This window comes from Arachis hypogaea, chromosome 20 (genome assembly GCF_003086295.3).
Source record: "Arachis hypogaea cultivar Tifrunner chromosome 20, arahy.Tifrunner.gnm2.J5K5, whole genome shotgun sequence".
Lineage (NCBI taxonomy): Eukaryota > Viridiplantae > Streptophyta > Magnoliopsida > Fabales > Fabaceae > Arachis > Arachis hypogaea.
The window spans coordinates 20,879,751-20,898,788 of NC_092055.1; the positions used below are offsets into that span (position 1 = coordinate 20,879,751).

The window sequence follows — 19,038 nt, forward strand, 5'->3', positions numbered from 1 at the left end:
CAAATCCAGAAGCAGCAAATTCAGCACTTTCAGTTTTACGATTCCAGAATCACCAGCAATGCATCCAAAACACACAAACAAAGAATCAACGGAGTAACAAATCGCAACAACATCAGCAAAATTTCAAGAAAAATGAGAGGCAAGAGTCTAAGCAAATTCAGATTCAACAAGCAATTCAGCTACATATTCACCAACAACAGAGCACAAATTCAATTTCACAGGCTCAGTTCACAATTCAACTAGTCCATATTGTGCAATTTATGAAGAACATGTAAGAACTCCTCATAATTCTAGAAAAATTGGTACACTCTCAAATAGAATCAACAACTTATCAGAAATTGCATATGGAGAAAACGGCTCTGGCCTAGGAGGAAGTTGGCATCCAGGGCGGCGGAGCAGCAGCGGAGGGGTTGAATCTCCCACCGACAGCAAGCGGCGCTAGCGAAGCTGCAGTTCTACATTGAGGCTGTGGTACCGAGGTCGGCGCCGTCGCAAAGGAGGAAGGAAAGGACACCGTGCCTGATGGAGGCGGCTGGATCTTGAGCGGCGAGAAAATTTTGTCTTGGCTTTTGGTCCCCAGAGTGTTCTTGCGGCGGCGTCGTAAGCACGTGCGGCGTCCTCGGCGGAATCGAAGGTTCCGAGCCAAACCCTTGCTTTCTTCAACGGGTCTCTGATTTCGACGGTGAATCTTCCCCACGGTCTCTTCCTCACGCCGCAGTTTCTAACTTCCTTCAATACTGGCATCGGCCCTAATCCGTTTACCTCCGCTGCCGCAATCACCACCGTGGGTTTCAGAGCCGCAGCTCCTCTGCCTCTTCCCATGGCGATGGCTTTGGTTTTCAATATAAAAAAGAGTAATTTGGTGATGTTTTAAGGAACAGAGCGGAACCCAGATTGGGAAACGATGAAAAGTGATGGTTTATCAGTGGCTAAGAGAAGGGGGGATTGAATCTTAGCCCCTTTTTCACTTAGTAACTCTTGCTGTCCTTTAGAACACTTGAGGAGATATTTCTTGTTTTTGTCTCGTGCCTAGCCAAGAGACTTTTTCGTTTTTTCTTGTGACCAGTCACGAGATATTTTTCAGTTTTGTCTCCTATGCAGCAGAAGTAGAAATGGAGTAAAAGAGAGAGAAAATTACACCAAGATATATCCTGGTTCAGCTGCTAAGTGCAATGCAGCCTACATCCAGTCTCCATGACAACTATGATGGAATTTCACTATAATCATCCTTGATTACAAACACCAATTCTCCCTAGGAACTACCCTTCTTATCCGGGACAAGTCCAGAATCTATCCCCAATCCTAAACTTGACTTGGTCACTGCCAAGCTTTCAACTACTAAGTGCTAACCCAACTTGCAAGGGGATTCCCATAGAATCATGAAACACAACACAGATGTACAACGGACCTCTAAGGACATCTATCGTTTTTTTCTTTTAATTTTGCACACTCTACCTTTTTCCGCTCTGTGGCTTTTTCTTACAAACCTCACTGTTTAACTTTTTCCATGAGACTTAAGACAGACAAAATTTAGCAGAAAATTACAAAACAGAAAACATTGAAGGAGAAGAACTTCTGTTAGCTTAGGTAGCTATGAGAACTCTGTGCCTTGCACTCTCACTCCTTGCTTTAATCCCTGACTGTTCTCCCTTATTTATAAAAGGGGAAGCCTTCACGGTTGAAACTGTTGAACCAAGCTAAACTTCTTCTTCTTCAAACCAGAACCGGTTAGACCAGAGAGAGAGAGAGAGGAAAGGAAACCGAATGTAAAACCCAACATGCAATTACCTCTGTGTCTTCCCTTTACACCAAGCTTCACCAATCTGACCCATCCATCTTGACTTGCACTCCAAGATGGATCCCTAGACCTTGATACTTCTTGATGCATGACAGTTCCTCCTGCCCCACTTTTGCTTCCTCCTTCACGTAGCCTTCCTAGCTATCTTCTGTGATGAGTGAACACAAAGCAGAGACGAGCCATCCCTCTGAGATCTTCTTCCTCTAATCGAAATCTCCTTCTTCCATTTTTGGTATGGAGAGCATGAGCTTACTTCACCAAATCTTACCCATATTTGGTGAAGATCTCAGCCACAACATACTTTTAGTATTCTTTTTCTTGCCATCATTGCAATGGTCTTGTTACTTGCTTTTTCTTCTTTTAGGTAGCTTGCTATAGCTTCCATGTTTTCTCTGTGAAAAGACCAAAAGAGAAGAGAGAGTAGAGAGAGAAAATTTGAACAATAATCAATGTAACTGATGCGTGGCAGAAGTTAACCAATTAAAAGATTTTAATTAAGAGACAGCGTTGCACGTATAGCTCTTAACCAGCTAAGATCTGCCTCACCAATTTAAAAAGGGTTGTCACAAAATTTAGAAATAAAATACTGGGAGTATGAGTCCCAGGTCGTCTCCCAACGAGTTGTAGGAAAGAGTGCTAATTTACTAATCCGAAAATTCCCAGAAAGTTGAAGTTGATAATAAGTAATTAAAATAATTGTGAACTAAGGCAATAAAAATAAACTGAAAATAATTATTGATATTCTGAATAAAAGGCCTTGACTGGGGGAATAATTAAGCGAAACTTCTATCCTTATTGGGATATTCTCAAGTGTGGTGTAAAAAGGTTGTTGTTCTCACTCAATTTTCCCTTACTAAATAAGGAAAGATATGGTGATTGAACTAACTCTTACCCTCAGATCCTAGCCCTCTCCCTTGGGGAGGTCTAGTGTTAGTAAGTATGAAGTTAGCTAACAACGTCCAGTTTAACCAAGCACTTGAGCATTCCAACTCAAGTGTCACATCTTAATCAACACCCATGTCAAGTGAAAATTCTACTCCATTGACATGAAATCAATAATCATAAAAATACGAGAAGACATAATTGATTAAAATAAAATAGAGAATTAAAATTAATTAAAATAAAAATAACTTCATATATTAATAAGTTCAAAATGTAACATACTTAATTGAATAGGGTCAATGAGTAACTAACTAAAAATAAAGGAATAAGGAAACAAACTAAAGTAATGTCTTCAACGGAGGTAATGACTTTCAACATCCAAAAATCCAAGCAAAGGCATAAAATATCAATGTAACGCAACTCTAAAACTCAGATCTAAAACTAAGAGCAATCCTAATGTAATGAATCTCAGTGTGTGTGGATGCCTCCCTGAGTCTCTGCATGTTCCCTAGGTTTAATCTGTGTTTCTGGGCCGAAAACTGGGTCAAAAGTGGCCCGAAATTGCCCCCAGCATATTCTATTATTTTTGTAGATCGCGCAGGTCATGCGTACGCGTCGTCCACGTGTTCGCGTCAGGCAGTGATTTTCCTCGTCACGCGTTCGCGTCATGCGTGCAGACTCCAATCCACGCGTTCGCGTCAGGCACGCGTCCACGTTGCTGCGAATTCTTTATTTCGCGCGTTCGCGTGGGCCATGCGCTCGCATCATTGCTCGCTGGTCATCTCCTTAGTTTCTTGTGTTCCTTCCATTTTTACAAGCCTCCTCTCCAATTTCCAAGCCATTCATGCCCTATGAAGCCTGAAACACTTAACACACAAATCACGGTATCGAATGGGATAAAGGAGAATTAAAATACATAATTAAAAGTCTCTGGGAAGCAAGTTTTCAATCATGGAGTAATTTTGGGAAGGAATTGTAAATACATGCTTATCATATGAATAAGTGTGTAAAGAATTGATAAAACCACACAATTAAACACAATATAAATCATAAAATAATGGTTTATCAACCTCCCCACACTTAAACATTAGCATGTCCTCATGCTTAGTTGAAGGAGATAAAGTAAATGAATAGGGACATGTAAAGCTCATGAAATGCAATGCAACCTATGTATATATGTAAACGCAACTTTATGCTTCTTGTCTACTTGGTCAAAAGTAAATAAGCTCTTCAAGACAAATATAAATTAGATTTTACTAACTCAACTCATATAGTAAATACAGGTAACATTGTAAGAAGACAGCTCATGAAAGCAGGGAACATAGAATTAAGCATTGAACCCTTACTAGTAGTGTATGTGCACTCTAATCACTCAGGTGTATAGGGTAATCACTCTACTCTTCTCTAGTCATGCTTTCTGAAAATTGTTCTTTACCTAACCAATCAACAATATTTAACATACCAATGCAAACATCATGAGGTCTTTTTCAAGGTTGTAATGGGGCTAAGGTAAGGGTAATGGTATACATATGGCTAAGTGAGCTTTATAAATTGAATCTTTAATTAACCTAAGCTTTCACCTAATATATATACACTCTATATAACTCTAGAATCATGCCTAGCTACCCATAGTCTTCACTTTTGCATTACATACTCATGTATCAACTTTTCTTTAATTTTATCACATATGCATTGATTTTTCATTAACTTAACATTGGGGTAATTTTGTCCCCTTATTTATTTACTTATTTATTGAAAAAAAAATTTTTTGGATTTTTTTTTAGGAATAAAAGTAAACATAACATTATCAATGCACATGGATTTTTAATTTTTCTAGTCTCACATGAGTAGATACCCAAATTCCCATTATTTTATCAAAGTAAAATAACACATTCCTTCATTATCCCTTGTTCCCATAATTTTTCCATACTCAATTAACACACAATTCCTATCTTATGCTAACCAAAGATTCAATTTAGATATTTAATTATTTTTTCCGCTTAAGGCTAGTAATGTGGTAAAATATAGAACAAATAGGATTAAGAGGCTCAAAGTGGCTAACAAAGGTAATTAAAAGGGTAGGCTTATTTGGGATAAGTGAGCAAAAATCAAATAATGGTCTCAATCATACGCATGCATATAACATATTAAATATTGGACATATAGGATGAAACAAAATAAGATTACAATCATAGAGAAGCAAACACACAAGAATAAAATAATTATGGTTAAATAATATAACCATGTAATTAAGCTCAAATCTTACAGGTTGTGTGTTCTTAGCTTTTTAAACTATATTCCAAATATAACTTCAAACAAGTTTACACAAAGGTTTTGATTTAAATTAGTGAAATTTTTCAGAAAATAGGGTCTTAGAAGAAACTTATTATTTTCAATCAAGTAGAACATGCATGCAACTAATTATTACTATGCAATTTATCCTATCCTAACAAAAGAAAAATAAACTAAATATCCTATTTTATTGGTGTTTAAGGAAAAGAAATTACCTCCGGAAGTCAGGTACTAACCGACCTCCCCACACTTAAGGCTTTGCACCGTCCTCGGTGCCATCTGTCAGAAACAGAGGGTGGCTGGTAGCAGCATCTCCACCATCGGGACCGTCATGGCTCCCTGTGCTGGTAAATGAAGTGGAGTCTGGAACGTCTGGGTCGTCGTCAGATCTGTATTTTCCCATAAATAGCTCCTTAAGGTATGTGAATCGGCGCTTGTTACGGCGCTCTCTTAGCTTTGCTTTGTGTTCCTGCCAATCCAACCTTTCTAGTATCTGATGGAGCAGTTGGTTTATTGTAGGTGCTTGTGGTGTTGAAGGAGGAATGTCTTCAGCCGATCCTGTAGGCTGGCTTGTAGTGGATGTTGATGGTCTGATATATTTCCTGTTAGGGACGTACTGATCATCCCTTGGAAGTAAGGCTTTGGTGTCCCCAGCTCTGTAAGAGACTCCGGCTGCCGAGACGAGATCTGAAACCAAGGCGGGAAAAGGTAAGTTGTCCGCAATTTGTACGTGTCCCATTGCATTCCGGATGTGTCTTGGTAAGTTTAGGTGCTGGTCTGTAAGGATACACCATAGTAAAATAGCCATATCTGCAGTGAAGGAGGACTCGTGAGTGCTCGGAAATACATAACGGGACATGATCTGTGCCCATACTCGAGCCTCCAAGGTAAGTGCTGAAGCCGATATCCCTTTTGGTCGGGATCGATGGTATCCGTAGATCCATAAGCTGCCAGGTTGTGCTATTACTCTGAGAACGGCATCCCAGTCAAATTGGTATGTCTGGCGCTTGAGTGAGGCTTCTTGGAATGCGTCCAATCCTTCTAGAGCAGAGGGAAGATCTAAAGCTTGTTGAATGGCCTCTTCAGTTATGGAGACTTGCTTCTGACGGACATAGACAGACTGCATGGTTGGCATGTGAAAATTGGAGTAGAATTCTACTACCCATGAGAGATTAACCTGCCTTGGCTGTCTCCGTAGGAATTCCCATTGTCTTCGTTCAATTTGCGGCTCAACAAAGTTATCAATGTGGTTTGGGAGGATGAGAAGGTATTCATTGTTGTAATTCCTCTCTGCCAGGATGGGGAACATCTGCTCACAGTAGCGGTTAGGAAATCGCGCAGTGTCCTTTGCTGGAAAAGCTTTTTCTTTTTCATCGACCTTGATGATCCTCTTAATTCTTTTTGTTGAGGGCTTTACTGCTGGTGAAGATGGCTCTGCCACTAATGTTCTTTTTGTTTCTCTCCTTGCTGGTGGTTTGGAAATAGTTTTCTCTTTTCCTTTCTTGGTGGCCATCCTGAAAAAGGGAAGAGAAAGTAATTTGTAAAGCTAAGGGTTCGAACAAGGGAGCAAATATTATGAGTGGTAATCAATGCATGGTGAAGAGGGATGTCGTTAACACATGGTAAACTAGAAATAACATCCACCTTTGCTGAATCTACAGAAATGCTAGTATTAGACATAACATGTCCTAGTACAATTCTGTGTTTTACCATAAAGTGACATTTTTCAAAATTTAACACAAAGTTTGTATTAACACATCTATCTAACACTTTAGATAAACTATCCAAGCAAAGGCTAAATGAATCACCATATATGCTAAAATCATCTATAAAAATTTCCATACAGTTCTCAATCAGATCAGAGAAAAGACTTATCATGCACCTTTGGAAAGTAGCAGGGGCATTACACAAGCCAAATGGCATTCTCTTATAAGCATAAGTTTCAAAAGGACATGTAAAAGTAGTCTTCTCCTGATCTTCAGGAGCTATATGAATTTGAAAGTATCCTGTATAACCATCTAAGAAACAATAATGAGATTTACCTGACAGGCGATCAAGCATTTGATCAATGAATGGCAAGGGATAGTGATCCTTGCGAGTGGCTTGGTTGAGACACCTATAGTCAATGCAAACTCTCCATGAATTCTGCACTCTAGTTGTCAGGAGCTCTCCATGCTCATTCTTTATTGTTGTGACTCCAGACTTCTTGGGCACCACTTGTACTGGACTGACCCATTCACTATCTGAAATTGGGTAAATGATATCTGCTCCAAGTAGCCTGGTCACTTCCTTCTTGACAACTTCTAAGATGGTGGGATTCAATCTTCTTTGAGGTTGACGGATAGGCTTTGCTCCCTCTTCTAGGAATATTCTGTGTTCGCAAATTTGAGGACTGATGCCTACTATATCCGCCAAGCTCCATCCAATTGCTTTCTTATGTTTTCTCAGCACTTGGAGTAGCTGTTCTTCCTGTTGAGAAGTGAGTTCCCTTGCAATGATGACTGGGAACTTCTGCTTGTCCTCAAGATAAGCATACTTGAGGTGTGGAGGAATGGGCTTCAACTCTAATTTCTGTTCATAGCTAGGTTCTGGATCATCCGGGGCTGGTGATAATGGTAAAGTCTTCTCACTGTTTTCAGAAAGTGTCCCCACACTTGGACCTTGCTCCATGTACTTCTCTTCTAATTCTTCCTGGTGAACCTCAGCTATAGTTTCATCAATTATATCGCACTGGAAGATAGAATGATCTTTCGGAGGGTGCTTCATAGCTTCATGTAAACTGAAACTCACTGTTCTGCCATCTATCTCAAAGGAGTAAGTTCCTGAGAATGCATCCAGCTTGAACTTTGAAATCTTCAGGAATGGTCTTCCAAGCAGGATTGATGATGGTCTTCCTGAGTCATTAGGGGGCATTTTCAGGATGTAGAAATCAATGGGAAATGTAAGTCCCTTAATGCTCACTAGTACATCTTCAGCAATTCCAACTACTGTAATAATGCTTTTATCTGCTAACACAAAATGAGCTGCCGACCTTTTTAAGGGAGGGAGCCTCAAAGTATCATATATGGACAAAGGCATTATGCTAATACATGCTCCTAAATCAAACATACAATCAGAAAATATCACACCTTCACTAGTACAACTAACCATACATGGACCTGGATCACTACATTTTTTAGGTATATTTCCCATTAAAGTAGATATAGAACTACCTAAAGGAATAGTTTCTAATTCATTAATTTTATCTTTATGTATGCACAAATCCTTTAGAAACTTTGCGTATTTAGGTACCTGTTGAATAACATAAAAAAGGGGAACAGTTACCTCGACCTTTTTGAATATTTCTACCATTTTGGGGTCAAGTTCCATCTGTTTTCTGGGCTTCCTTGCAAGTTGTGAAAATGGAATAGGAGGGGCGCAAATTGTAGCTTCATCATCCCTTGGTGCTTCATTCTATGGTTGAGCTTCCTCTTCTTCAACTATGTCTTGTACGTCCTCTTCCTCTTCAGCATCTTCTATTTCCACCACATCCTCTGCTGACACATTTTCTGGTAGTTTTGGCTCCTCATGGTTCCTCTCCTACAGTGTGGTTTTAGACCTTAGAGTGATGGCATTGATGCTACCCTTGGGATTAGGCAGTGGTTGAGAAGGAATTCCATCAGATCTTGAAGGTTGATGTGTGGAATTAAGTGAGGAATCCATCCGGGAGACGAGAGCTTGTAAAGTGGCAGTTAAGCCATTCAGACTAGAGTTAAGCTGAGCATGCATGTCTTGCTGTCCTTGCGCAAGAGAACAGAGCATCTCGTCATTTGATGAGGAACTAGAATAAGCAGTCTGAGAAACTTGTTGTTGGGTTTGTTCGGGTCCTTGTGACTGTCTTAGGTGAGGTGCTCTGTAAGGTTGGTTCTGATTCTGTTGTCTGTTGTTGTTATTGTTATTCCACCTCTGGCTTCCATTATTGTCTCTGCCTCCTCTATTAAAGTTATCTCTCCAGCCATGGTTAGAATTATCTCTCCACCCTTGGTTGGAATTGTCTTGCCATCCATGGCTATTGTTGCCACCTTGGTTGTAGTTACCGCCTTGTTGATTGTATCCTTGATTCGGGCGGTCATAGAAGTTATGAGTGGCTGCCACAGTGTTATCTTCCTGGAGTTGTGGGCATTCATCAGTATAATGACTGTAATCAGCACAGATCCCGCATACTCTTTGTGGAACTAACTGTTGGCTCTGTTGTGGTGAAGGCTGAGCTTGTTGTGCTTGTTGTTGATTCAGCTACATCTGCTTCAGTAGGTTGGTCATTTCACATATACTCTGGGTGAGAGCAGTAGTTTCTTTGCTAGAGGAAATCTCTGCAACAGCTTTGGGGTTGCGCCTCTGTCTGTGATTCCTAGTGGACTCAGCTAAGTCGCTGATCAGTTGCCATGCTTCATCTGCGATTTTGTACTTTTTCAGAGAACTATTACTGGCACCTTCCAGTGTAGTTTTATCCTGGGGGTTCATGCCTTGAGTGAAGTAGCTGATCAATACTAGTTTACTAATCATGTGATGGGGACATGCGTCCAAGAAATTGTTAAAGCGCTCCCAATATTCAAAGAGAGTCTCTGATTCACCTTGAACAATACAGGAGATCTCTTTTCTCAGTCTATCTGTGACTTCGGCTGGGAAGTATTTTTCCAAAAATTCTCTTCTGAGTGTATCCCAGTTGGTAACAGTTGCTTCAGGTTGGGAGTAGTACCACTCCCTCGCCTTTCCCTCAAGAGAAAATGAGAAAGCGGTTAACAGAATAGAAGTTTCGTCTGCACCATGACGCCTAACAGTAGAACAGGCTGTCTGGAAATCCCTAAGGTGCTTGATAGGCTCTTGAGCAGGTAAGCCATGAAACTTGGGCATCAAGTTGATTAGTGCGCTTTTGAGTTCAAAATCTGTAGCTGCAGTTAGGTGATGCACTTGATACGGCTGCAGTGTAAAATCTGGGGCTCCTGCCTCCTGGAGAGTGATTCTCCTAGGTTCTGCCATGTTTACTGCACGTAAATCAACTGGATCAGTAGTAAATGAGCTTGTCTCGCTCTCAGATGGCGGTTCAGATTCGCCCTCAGATGAGACCGGTGAATTGATAATAATCACTTCACCACCCTCGGAGGCTAACCGACGTCGAGTTCGTCTAATATGTGAAAGGGTTCTTTCAATTTCAGGATCAAATGGGACTAAACTCGGATCAGGCAATGAACGCATCATTCAATGAGAAAGACATGTAACTCATGGTAACAGAAATAAAAATAAAATATGCAATTAAAAATAAAATATATACACTAATTAATAATTTAGCACACTATTGCAACTCCCCGGCAACGGCGCCAAAAATTGATGCGTGGCAGAAGTTAACTAATTAAAAGATTTCAATTAAGAGACAGCATTGCACGTATAGCTCTTAACCAGCTAAAATCTGCCTCACCAATTTAAAAAGGGTTGTCACAAAATTTAGAAATAAAATACTGGGAGTATAAGTCCCAGGTCGTCTCCCAACGAGTTGCAGGAAAGAGTGCTAATTTACTAATCAGAAAATTCCCAGAAAGTTGAAGTTGATAATAAGTAATTAAAATAATTGTGAACTAAGGCAATAAAAATAAACTGAAAATAATTATTGATATTCTGAATAAAAGGCATTGACTGGGGGAATAATTAAGCGGAACTTCTATCCTTATTGGGATCTTCTCAAGTGTGGTGTAAAAAGATTGTTGTTCTCACTCGATTTTCCCTTACTAAATAAGGAAAAATATGGTGATTGAACTAACTCTTACCCTCAGATCCTAGCCCTCTCCCTTGGGGAGGTCTAGTGTTAGTAAGTATGAAGTTAGCTATCAACGTCCAGTTTAACCAAGCACTTGAGCATTCTAACTCAAGTGTCACCTCTTAATCAACCCCATGTCAAGTGAAAATTCTACTCTATTGACATGAAATCAATAATCATAAAAATACGAGAAGACATAATTGATTAAAATAAAATAGAGAATTAAAATTAATTAAAATAAAAATAACTTCATATATTAATAAGTTCAAAATGTAACATACTTAATTGAATAGGGTCAATGAGTAACTAATTAAAAATAAAGGAATAAGGAAACAAACTAAAGTAATGTTTTCAACGGAGGTAATGACTTTCAACATCCAAAAATCCCAGCAAAAGCATAAACTGTCAATGTAACGCAACTCTAAAACTCAGATCTAAAACTAAGAGCAATCCTAATGTGATGAATCTCAATGTGTGTGGATGCCTCCCTGAGTTTCTGCATGTTCCCTAGGTTTAATCTGTGTTTCTGGGCCGAAAACTGGGTCAAAAAGCGGCCCGAAATCGCCCCCAGCGTATTCTGTTATTTTTGCAGATCGCGTAGGTCACGTGTACGCGTCGTCCACGCGTTCGCGTCAGGCAGCGATTTTCCTCGTCATACGTTCACGTCGTGCGTGCAGACTCCAATCCACGCGTTCGCGTGGGCCATGCGCTCGCGTCATTGCTCGCTGGTCATCTCCTTAGTTTCTTGTGTTCCTTCTATTTTTGCAAGCCTCCTCTCCAATTTCCAAGCCATTCATGCCCTATGAAGCCTGAAACACTTAACACACAAATCACGGCATCGAATGGGATAAAGGAGAATTAAAATACATAATTAAAAGTCTCTGGGAAGCAAGTTTTCAATCATGGAGTAATTTTGGGAAGGAATTGTAAATACATGCTTATCATATGAATACGTGGGTAAAGAATTGATAAAATCACACAATTAAACACAATATGAATCATAAAATAATGGTGTATCAGTAACAAAGAGAGATAATTAAAGTGAATTAAGTTTTCCACTTCTTTTTGCTGAGTAGCGTGCCTCATTAAGGCAATCAATCAAATCAATTACAATTTCTCTCTCATGGTTCCAAGGTTTGCATTAACTCCACTTAATAAAATTTAAATTCCATCAAAGAATAATAACCATTGGAGCATGCAGCAATATGATTAAAGGAATGGTTTTCTCAAGTTAAATGAATAAAGAAATATATTGTGCCCCATCTGCTTTTGATTTCGGACCAGCATCTTTGTTGGGCTTTTAAATTGGTTTTTCTGGTCCAATAAGCATAACAATTCAGCCACCATTCACATAACAAGTTTGTATATGGCTGAATATATTTTTGATACAATTGGGCTTGTTATATTTTTCTTTTCTTTTCGGCCCAATAGCAAAAACCTGCATAGCAAAATTATTTTAATTAGCGCATATAAATTAAAATCAAATTAATAATTTTGCAACTAATTATTTTAATAATGTTTGATCATCATCAATTTAAATTAGAGTTTTCCAAACTCATCAATCTCCCCCTTGATGACAAACATTATTAAAAATTGAAATAGAAAGAGATCAAGGATTATAGTACTCCCTTTGAATACTTGGATTCCTTCCTTTACATGGCTCTCCCTTAATGTATGCAATTTTACCAAGAGAAGCTTTACCTGTAACTTTTGAAATCAAGCTTAAGGCAACTATGTTATTCAACATATAAAATTCTGCTATGTTGAATGGCTTGATTTATGAGTAGAGTTGAAGGTAAACAAAACTTAATTTGTTATCATAAAAATTTTCTGCTCAATCACAAACAAAGCATTTGAGTACATATCAACCAAGAATATTTTTTATGTTTCCAAAAAAATTGTTGTTCAATTTATTTAAGAAAAATATTTTCCAGCCATCATATCAGAGCAAGATAATTTATAGCAAAGAAAATATTTTTTAATCAAGCATGATTATATCAAAACACAGCAACTATTCATTATTTATTCTCATATCAAAGCTTAAAAGAACTGCCAAAAATAATTAATATGGCAAAAAAACTCAAGTGCTGCAAACATGTCATCAACAAAAATCATTTGAAAATGGGGTGATCATAATTCATAAAAGATTTCAGCCCCTATTTCTTTTAATTTTTCAGCTTTTCTCCCTCTTTTGTCATCAAAGGGGCACCTGCAAGAAATCAGAGGAATGCAAAATATCCAAGATATAACCAGCACCAAAATAACTAAGAGTTTAACAAAGTATCACAGGTCTAAAGTATCCATAACAGCCTACAAAGTATCAAACTAAGCCTAACAAAGCCATAAATCAACAAGAAACATAGTGATCAATCATCAGATAAATTGTACTCAGAGCCATCTGCATCATCATCATTGGCAGCCCCAAAGTCTTCTTCAAAAATTTGAAGCATCAAACCCACTCGTTCTTGGCACTTTGTCCAAGCCTTTTTATTTTCAAATGCTAGTTTTCGAGCGGCCTTGTTTGATTGCACCATCAGTGTGGACATATTTAAGAACTCATTGAGGACCTCCTTGATTGAATCTGCCATCTTGGATGGCTCGGCTGGGTGGCTTTCAAGGTCACTGTTCGATGGTTCGAGGGCATTGAGCGCTTGTCTTTCATGCTTTTACCTGAAACTCCTCCTCCCTTAATGATTGAGACCTTATTCTCTATAGCTTCATTTGTTAGATCAACCTTAAAATATTCAAAAATGCTGGTGAGAAACATGCCATAGGGAAGGTTTACCTTTTTGGTACTTTTAACAGCTTCCCACATATGCCTTATCATAAGGTATACAAAATAAATAGGAGAGGAAGTAACAATAGCAAAAAGTACAAGAGAATCAGAAACAGTTACTCTGTTGTGTGAGTCACTCTGTGGAGTCAAAATATGAGTAATGATTCTGTGCAGCAATGAATTTTTGGGACCGAGGGCCTTGTGAGTAGGAATGGTGCCATCCAAGCCAGACAAGTTCTCACAGATTCGTTGCAGGGTAATCTTGTATGTGACTCCAACCTGAGAGTCCCATTTTTCAGACATGTACACTCTTGGTCCCTCATCAGTGTAGCCTAGGACAGCGCTGATTATCTCCGAGTTCAGAGTCATATATACCCGCTTTACGTAGGAATGAATGGTACCATCGATCAGCCTCATATTAGCATAAAATTCTCGTACCAAACCTGGGTAAACGGGTTTATGAATATGGAGCAGAGGAGTCCATTTCAGATTCTCAAACAGAGGAGAGAAGTTGATTCCTTTGGCTGCAAGTGAGTCCAAATTCACTAGGTGTGAGGCACACAAGTGACGTTTCTCCAATACTTCCTTGTGGAACTCATAAGAGGCACACGAATTGAATCTTGCTGGATCAAAGTGTGAATGAGGTTTGTTGTATTTATTTTTGAATTCCAATAATTCCAGATTGGCTGGTTCCCTCATGTTGTGTAACACAAAGCTTTTGGTCTTCTGTGAACTTCGTCCAGGGGTTGCCTTCTTCGGTGGTGAGGGAGGTGGTGAGGTGTGAGACTCCTCTTCCTCTTCAACCATGGGTTCCTTCTTTTTTCTAGATGAAGTCTTTGTTGCTATGACCTTTCTGCGTATGGTTTCAGTAGATTGAGAGGTAGGAGATGAGGAGGATGTAGAATGAATGTGTATATGAGTGTGGGTTTGAGGGGTGGAAGATTTTTTGGAGAGAAGAATCTGTCCACTTTACCTTGGAGCAGTTTTCTTTTTCATGATATTAAAAATGGAGAAGTGGAGAGGGGAAGGTGAAGAGAGAACCAAAGTGAGTGGAGAGATGTGGGAGGTCAGGGAAGCATTAAATACTAATTGGAGAGAGAAGTGGAGTAGTTATTACCCATTAAGGCACGGTTATTAACCAGGGGAAGTTTCCTCTTTAAAAATTAAAACTGAAATGTTGGCTCCTAGAATCAAGGGATAAAGGAAGGGAAAAGATTTGATTTGACAATAACTTCTTCTAACAAGATTTGATAAGACAACTTCCGAAAAAAATAATTAACACAAAGAGGAACTCAAACCGGGTCAGAGTAAGGTCAAAGAGATTTGGTGGGGCCCAAGATAATTAATGTCAGCGTAGTCTCCCCCTGTATCATGGTCCGTTCAACACATCCTGAAATTTGTCTCCTGCTTTCCTACGAGACAAAACCAAACAGAATGAAAAAGTTCACAAATTTTCAACAGAACTTAATTCTATCATTCCCAAATTGTTTCTTAAAGTGCAGAATATGTCTTCACAAAGGGATTTTGTAAAAATGTCAGCAAGTTGGTCTTCAGATTTTACAAATTGAATATCAATAGTACCCTTTTGCACATGTTCTCTAATAAAATGATATTTGATTTCAATGTGCTTGGTTCTTGAGTGCAAAACAGGGTTTTTAGAAATGTTTATAGCACACATATTATCACAAAATAAGGGTATACTATTGATTTTTAATTTGTAATCTTCCAACTGCGTCTTCAACCAAATTAGTTGTGAATAACATGCAGATGCAGAAATATATTCAGCTTCGGCTGTGGATAGGGCTACTGTGGCTTGTTTTTTGCTTGACCACGTGTTGAGTGAGCTTCCAAGGAAGCAACACATGCTGGATGTGCTCCTTCTATCCACCCTATCTCCCGCATAATCTGCATCACAAAACCCTACTGCACAAAAATCATCAGATTTCAGATACCATAAGACATAATCACTAGTTCCCTTAATGTATCTAATGATGCGTTTAATGGCTGAAAGATGGGATTCTTTTGAGTGAGATTGAAATCTTGAGCATACACCCATACTTTGAACAATATCTGGTTTAGAGGAGGTAAGGTACATGAGAGATCCTATCATTCCTCTATACCGTGTTTCATCCACATCTTTGCCATCATCATCCTTTTCAAGTTTAGTGTTTGGATGCATTGGTGTTCCCATTGATTTGGAATTTTCTAGGCCAAATTTTTTTATCAGTTCTTTTGCATACTTTTCTTGGTGAATAAAAGTGCCACTAGGAGTTTGTTTAATTTGGAGGCCAAGAAAGAATGTTAGCTCTCCCATTAAACTCATTTCAAACTCACTAGTCATGAGTTTTCCAAACTCTTCACACAAGGACTCATTGGCCGACCCAAACACAATGTCATCCACATAAAATTGAACTAGGAGAATATCATCATTAGATGCTTTAATAAATAAAGTAGTGTCGGTGGTACCCCTTTGAAATTGATTTTCCAACAAGAAGGCACTAAGCCTTTCATACCAAGCTCTTGGAGCTTGTCTAAGGCCATAAAGGGCCTTTAAGAGTTTGAAAACATGGTTTGGAAATTCTTTATTTTCAAAACTGGGGAGTTGTACCACAAACACTTCTCTATCAATAAAGCCATTAAGGAAAGCACATTTGACATCCATTTGAAACATTTGAAAACCCTTATGGGCAGCATAGGCAAGAAGCAACCTAATTGCTTCCATTCTTGCCACCGGAGCAAAAGACTCATCAAAATCTATACCCTCTTCTTGATCGTAACCTTGGGCTACTAATCTAGCCTTGTTATGAATAACTTTTCCATCCTCACATAATTTATTTTTGAAAACCCACTTAGTACCCGTTACCTTCTTACCATCCGAATGAGGTACTAGTGTCCAAACCTTATTCTTGTCAAATTGAGCAAGCTCTTCTTGCATGGCTTTAACCCATGATGGATCTTCAAGAGCTTGTTTTACATTGTTGGGCTCCATTTGTGACAAGAGGGCAAAATTGCTTGGCTCGGATTGCTTTTTGGTTGAGGATCTTGTTGTTACACCTTGAGAGGGATCACCAATGATAAAGTCATGAGGATAACCCCTCATGGACTTCCATTCTCTTGGCTTCTAAAGTGATGTTGAGCTTTGATGAGCTTCAGTGGGTTGTTCTGTTTTAGATTCTCTTGCTTACTCAGGAGATAAAATGGAAATGTCTCCTCCATTCTGACGAGACAAAACTGGACTGACAGATTCTTCATTTTGAGCAGACTTGGGATTTTCTTCACTGGTTTCCATCTTGACAGCATCTTCACAATCTGTATCATCTTCTATCACAGCACTGGGAATTGAATTAGAATTACAAAAGGAGACATGTATGGATTCCTCTATGGTCCTATGTTCTTTGAGATAAATTCTATAAGCCTTGCTAGTGGTGGAGTATCCAACAAACATCCCTTCATAGGATTTTAGATCAAATTTACCAAGGTTTTCTTTATTGTTAAGTACAAAGTATTTGCATCCAAAAATATGGAAATACTTAAGATTTGGAGGGGTTCCTTTCCATAGCTCATAAGGAGTTTTCTTCAACCCTTTTCTAATAATGGTCCTATTCAAAATGTAACAAGCTGTATTTACAGCTTCCGCCCATAGAAATTTTGGAATCTCATTTTCACATAGCATGGCCCTAGTCATCTCTTGAAGGCTTCTATTCCTTCTTTCAACCACCACATTTTGTTGAGGGGTTCTAGGGCATGAAAAGTGATGAGCAATTCCAAAATCATCACAGAATTTTTCAAAGTCTTGGTTTTCAAATTCTTTTCCGTGATCACTTCTCAAATGGGCAATTTTCAAATCTTTTTTCATTCTGAATTTTTTTTACAAAGGGTTGAGAAAGCATGGAAAGCATAATTTTTATGAGTAAGAAAAAGTACCCAACCAAATCTAGAGTAATCATCCACCACCACTAAACCATAGTGTTTACCTCCTAAACTTTGAGTTCTTGTAGGACCAAAAAGATCAATGTGTAACATCTCTAATGGCCTTTTGGTTGAAATTCTATCTTTTGATTTAAAAGATGATTTTACTTGTTTACCTAATTGGCAAGCATCACAAGTAAGATCCTTATCAAATTTGATATTTGGAATTCCTTTAACCAAATTTTTCTTGACTAGCTTAGAAATTTGATACATGCTAGCATGACCCAATTTTCTATGCCATAGCCATTTTTCAGATTCAAGAGAAGCAAAACATGTCATTTTTTGATCTTTCAAGTCCTCAAGAGTCAATCCATACACATTATTGTATCTCTTAGCTTCAAACAATATATCCCCAGATTTTTCACAAATAACTAAGAACACAAACTTTCTAAAAATAACTTCATATCCTAGATCACACAATTGGCTTACACTAAGTAAATTATGTTTCAAACCATTTACAAGAAGAACATCATTTATACAAGATGAAAAGCTTTTACCAACTTTTCCAATGGCCACTATCTTTCCTTTACCATCATCACCGAAAGTGACAAATCCTCCATCATACTCATCAAGCTTTATGAAGAAGGTTGTCTTTCCGGTCATATGCCTAGAGCATCCGTTGTCCATGTACCACATATTGTCCTTCCGCTTGGACGCTAAGCATACCTACAACATGAGCTCAAGTGACCTTAGGTATCCAAATCTTTTTGGATCCTTTCACGTTAAACCATCTCCTATGTCCCAATCCATTATAATCAAAAACAACTTTGTAAACTTTGTCACCAATCATCCTTTCACCAAAGAAGCATTGAATGGGAAAGTGTCCATTTCGGTTACTGATAAACCCCAATTTTGTGGTTTATCTTGTGCTTAATTTGGGAGATTTTATCAACTTTTCTCACATTTATTCAATGAAGTAGCATGATTTTATAATTCTCCCTAAAATTGTGCTTAAGTGTGAAAACATGCTTTTTAGGCCTTAAAATAGCTAAATTTAACTCACTTTAATTCTATTTGATGCCTTGATATGTTTGTTGAGTGATTTCAAGTTCATAAGGCAAGTATTGGATGGAAGAAGTGAGGAGAAAACCATGCAAAGTGGGAGAACTCATGAAGAAATGAAGGAACCGTAAAGCTGTCAAGCTGACCTCCTCGCACTCAATCGACCATAACTTGAGCTACAAAGGTCCAAATGAGGCGGTTCTAGTTGCGTTGGAAAGCTAACATTCGGGGCTTCAAAATGATATAAAATATGCCATAATTTCCTGACGTATAGGGGCGCGCACGCGCACTGTACTCGTGCGCGTCGATGTTGCACGTGGGTCCACTTTAAGCAACTCGTTGGGGGCAATTTCTAGCTCATTTTGGGCCAAATCCAACTCATTTCTGATGCTATTGAACCCAAGGATTGGAGGGGGAGTGAACTAAGTAGTCATAGTTTAGTTTTTCTTCATGTTTTAGGGTAGAATTCTAGAGAGAGAAGCTCTCCCTTCTCTCTAGAATTTAGGGTAGTTTAGGTTTAATTTTCTCAAA

At 38.7% G+C, this 19,038-nt stretch overlaps 1 protein-coding gene and 1 non-coding gene across 2 annotated transcripts; one reads left to right on the forward strand and one right to left on the reverse strand.

The window, feature by feature from the left end:
• Positions 1-438: 438 nt before the first annotated feature.
• On the reverse strand, positions 439-822 carry LOC112785571 (ethylene-responsive transcription factor 3-like). Its single transcript, XM_025829031.1, has one exon. It carries the CDS (start codon positions 820-822, stop codon positions 439-441), a length of 384 nt encoding a protein of 127 aa, XP_025684816.1.
• Positions 823-9,508: 8,686 nt separating this feature from the next.
• LOC112786946 (small nucleolar RNA R71) lies at positions 9,509-9,616 on the forward strand. Its single transcript, XR_003194388.1, has one exon. It is a non-coding gene; the product is annotated as a small nucleolar RNA R71 (small nucleolar RNA).
• The last annotated feature ends 9,422 nt before the right edge of the window (positions 9,617-19,038 follow it).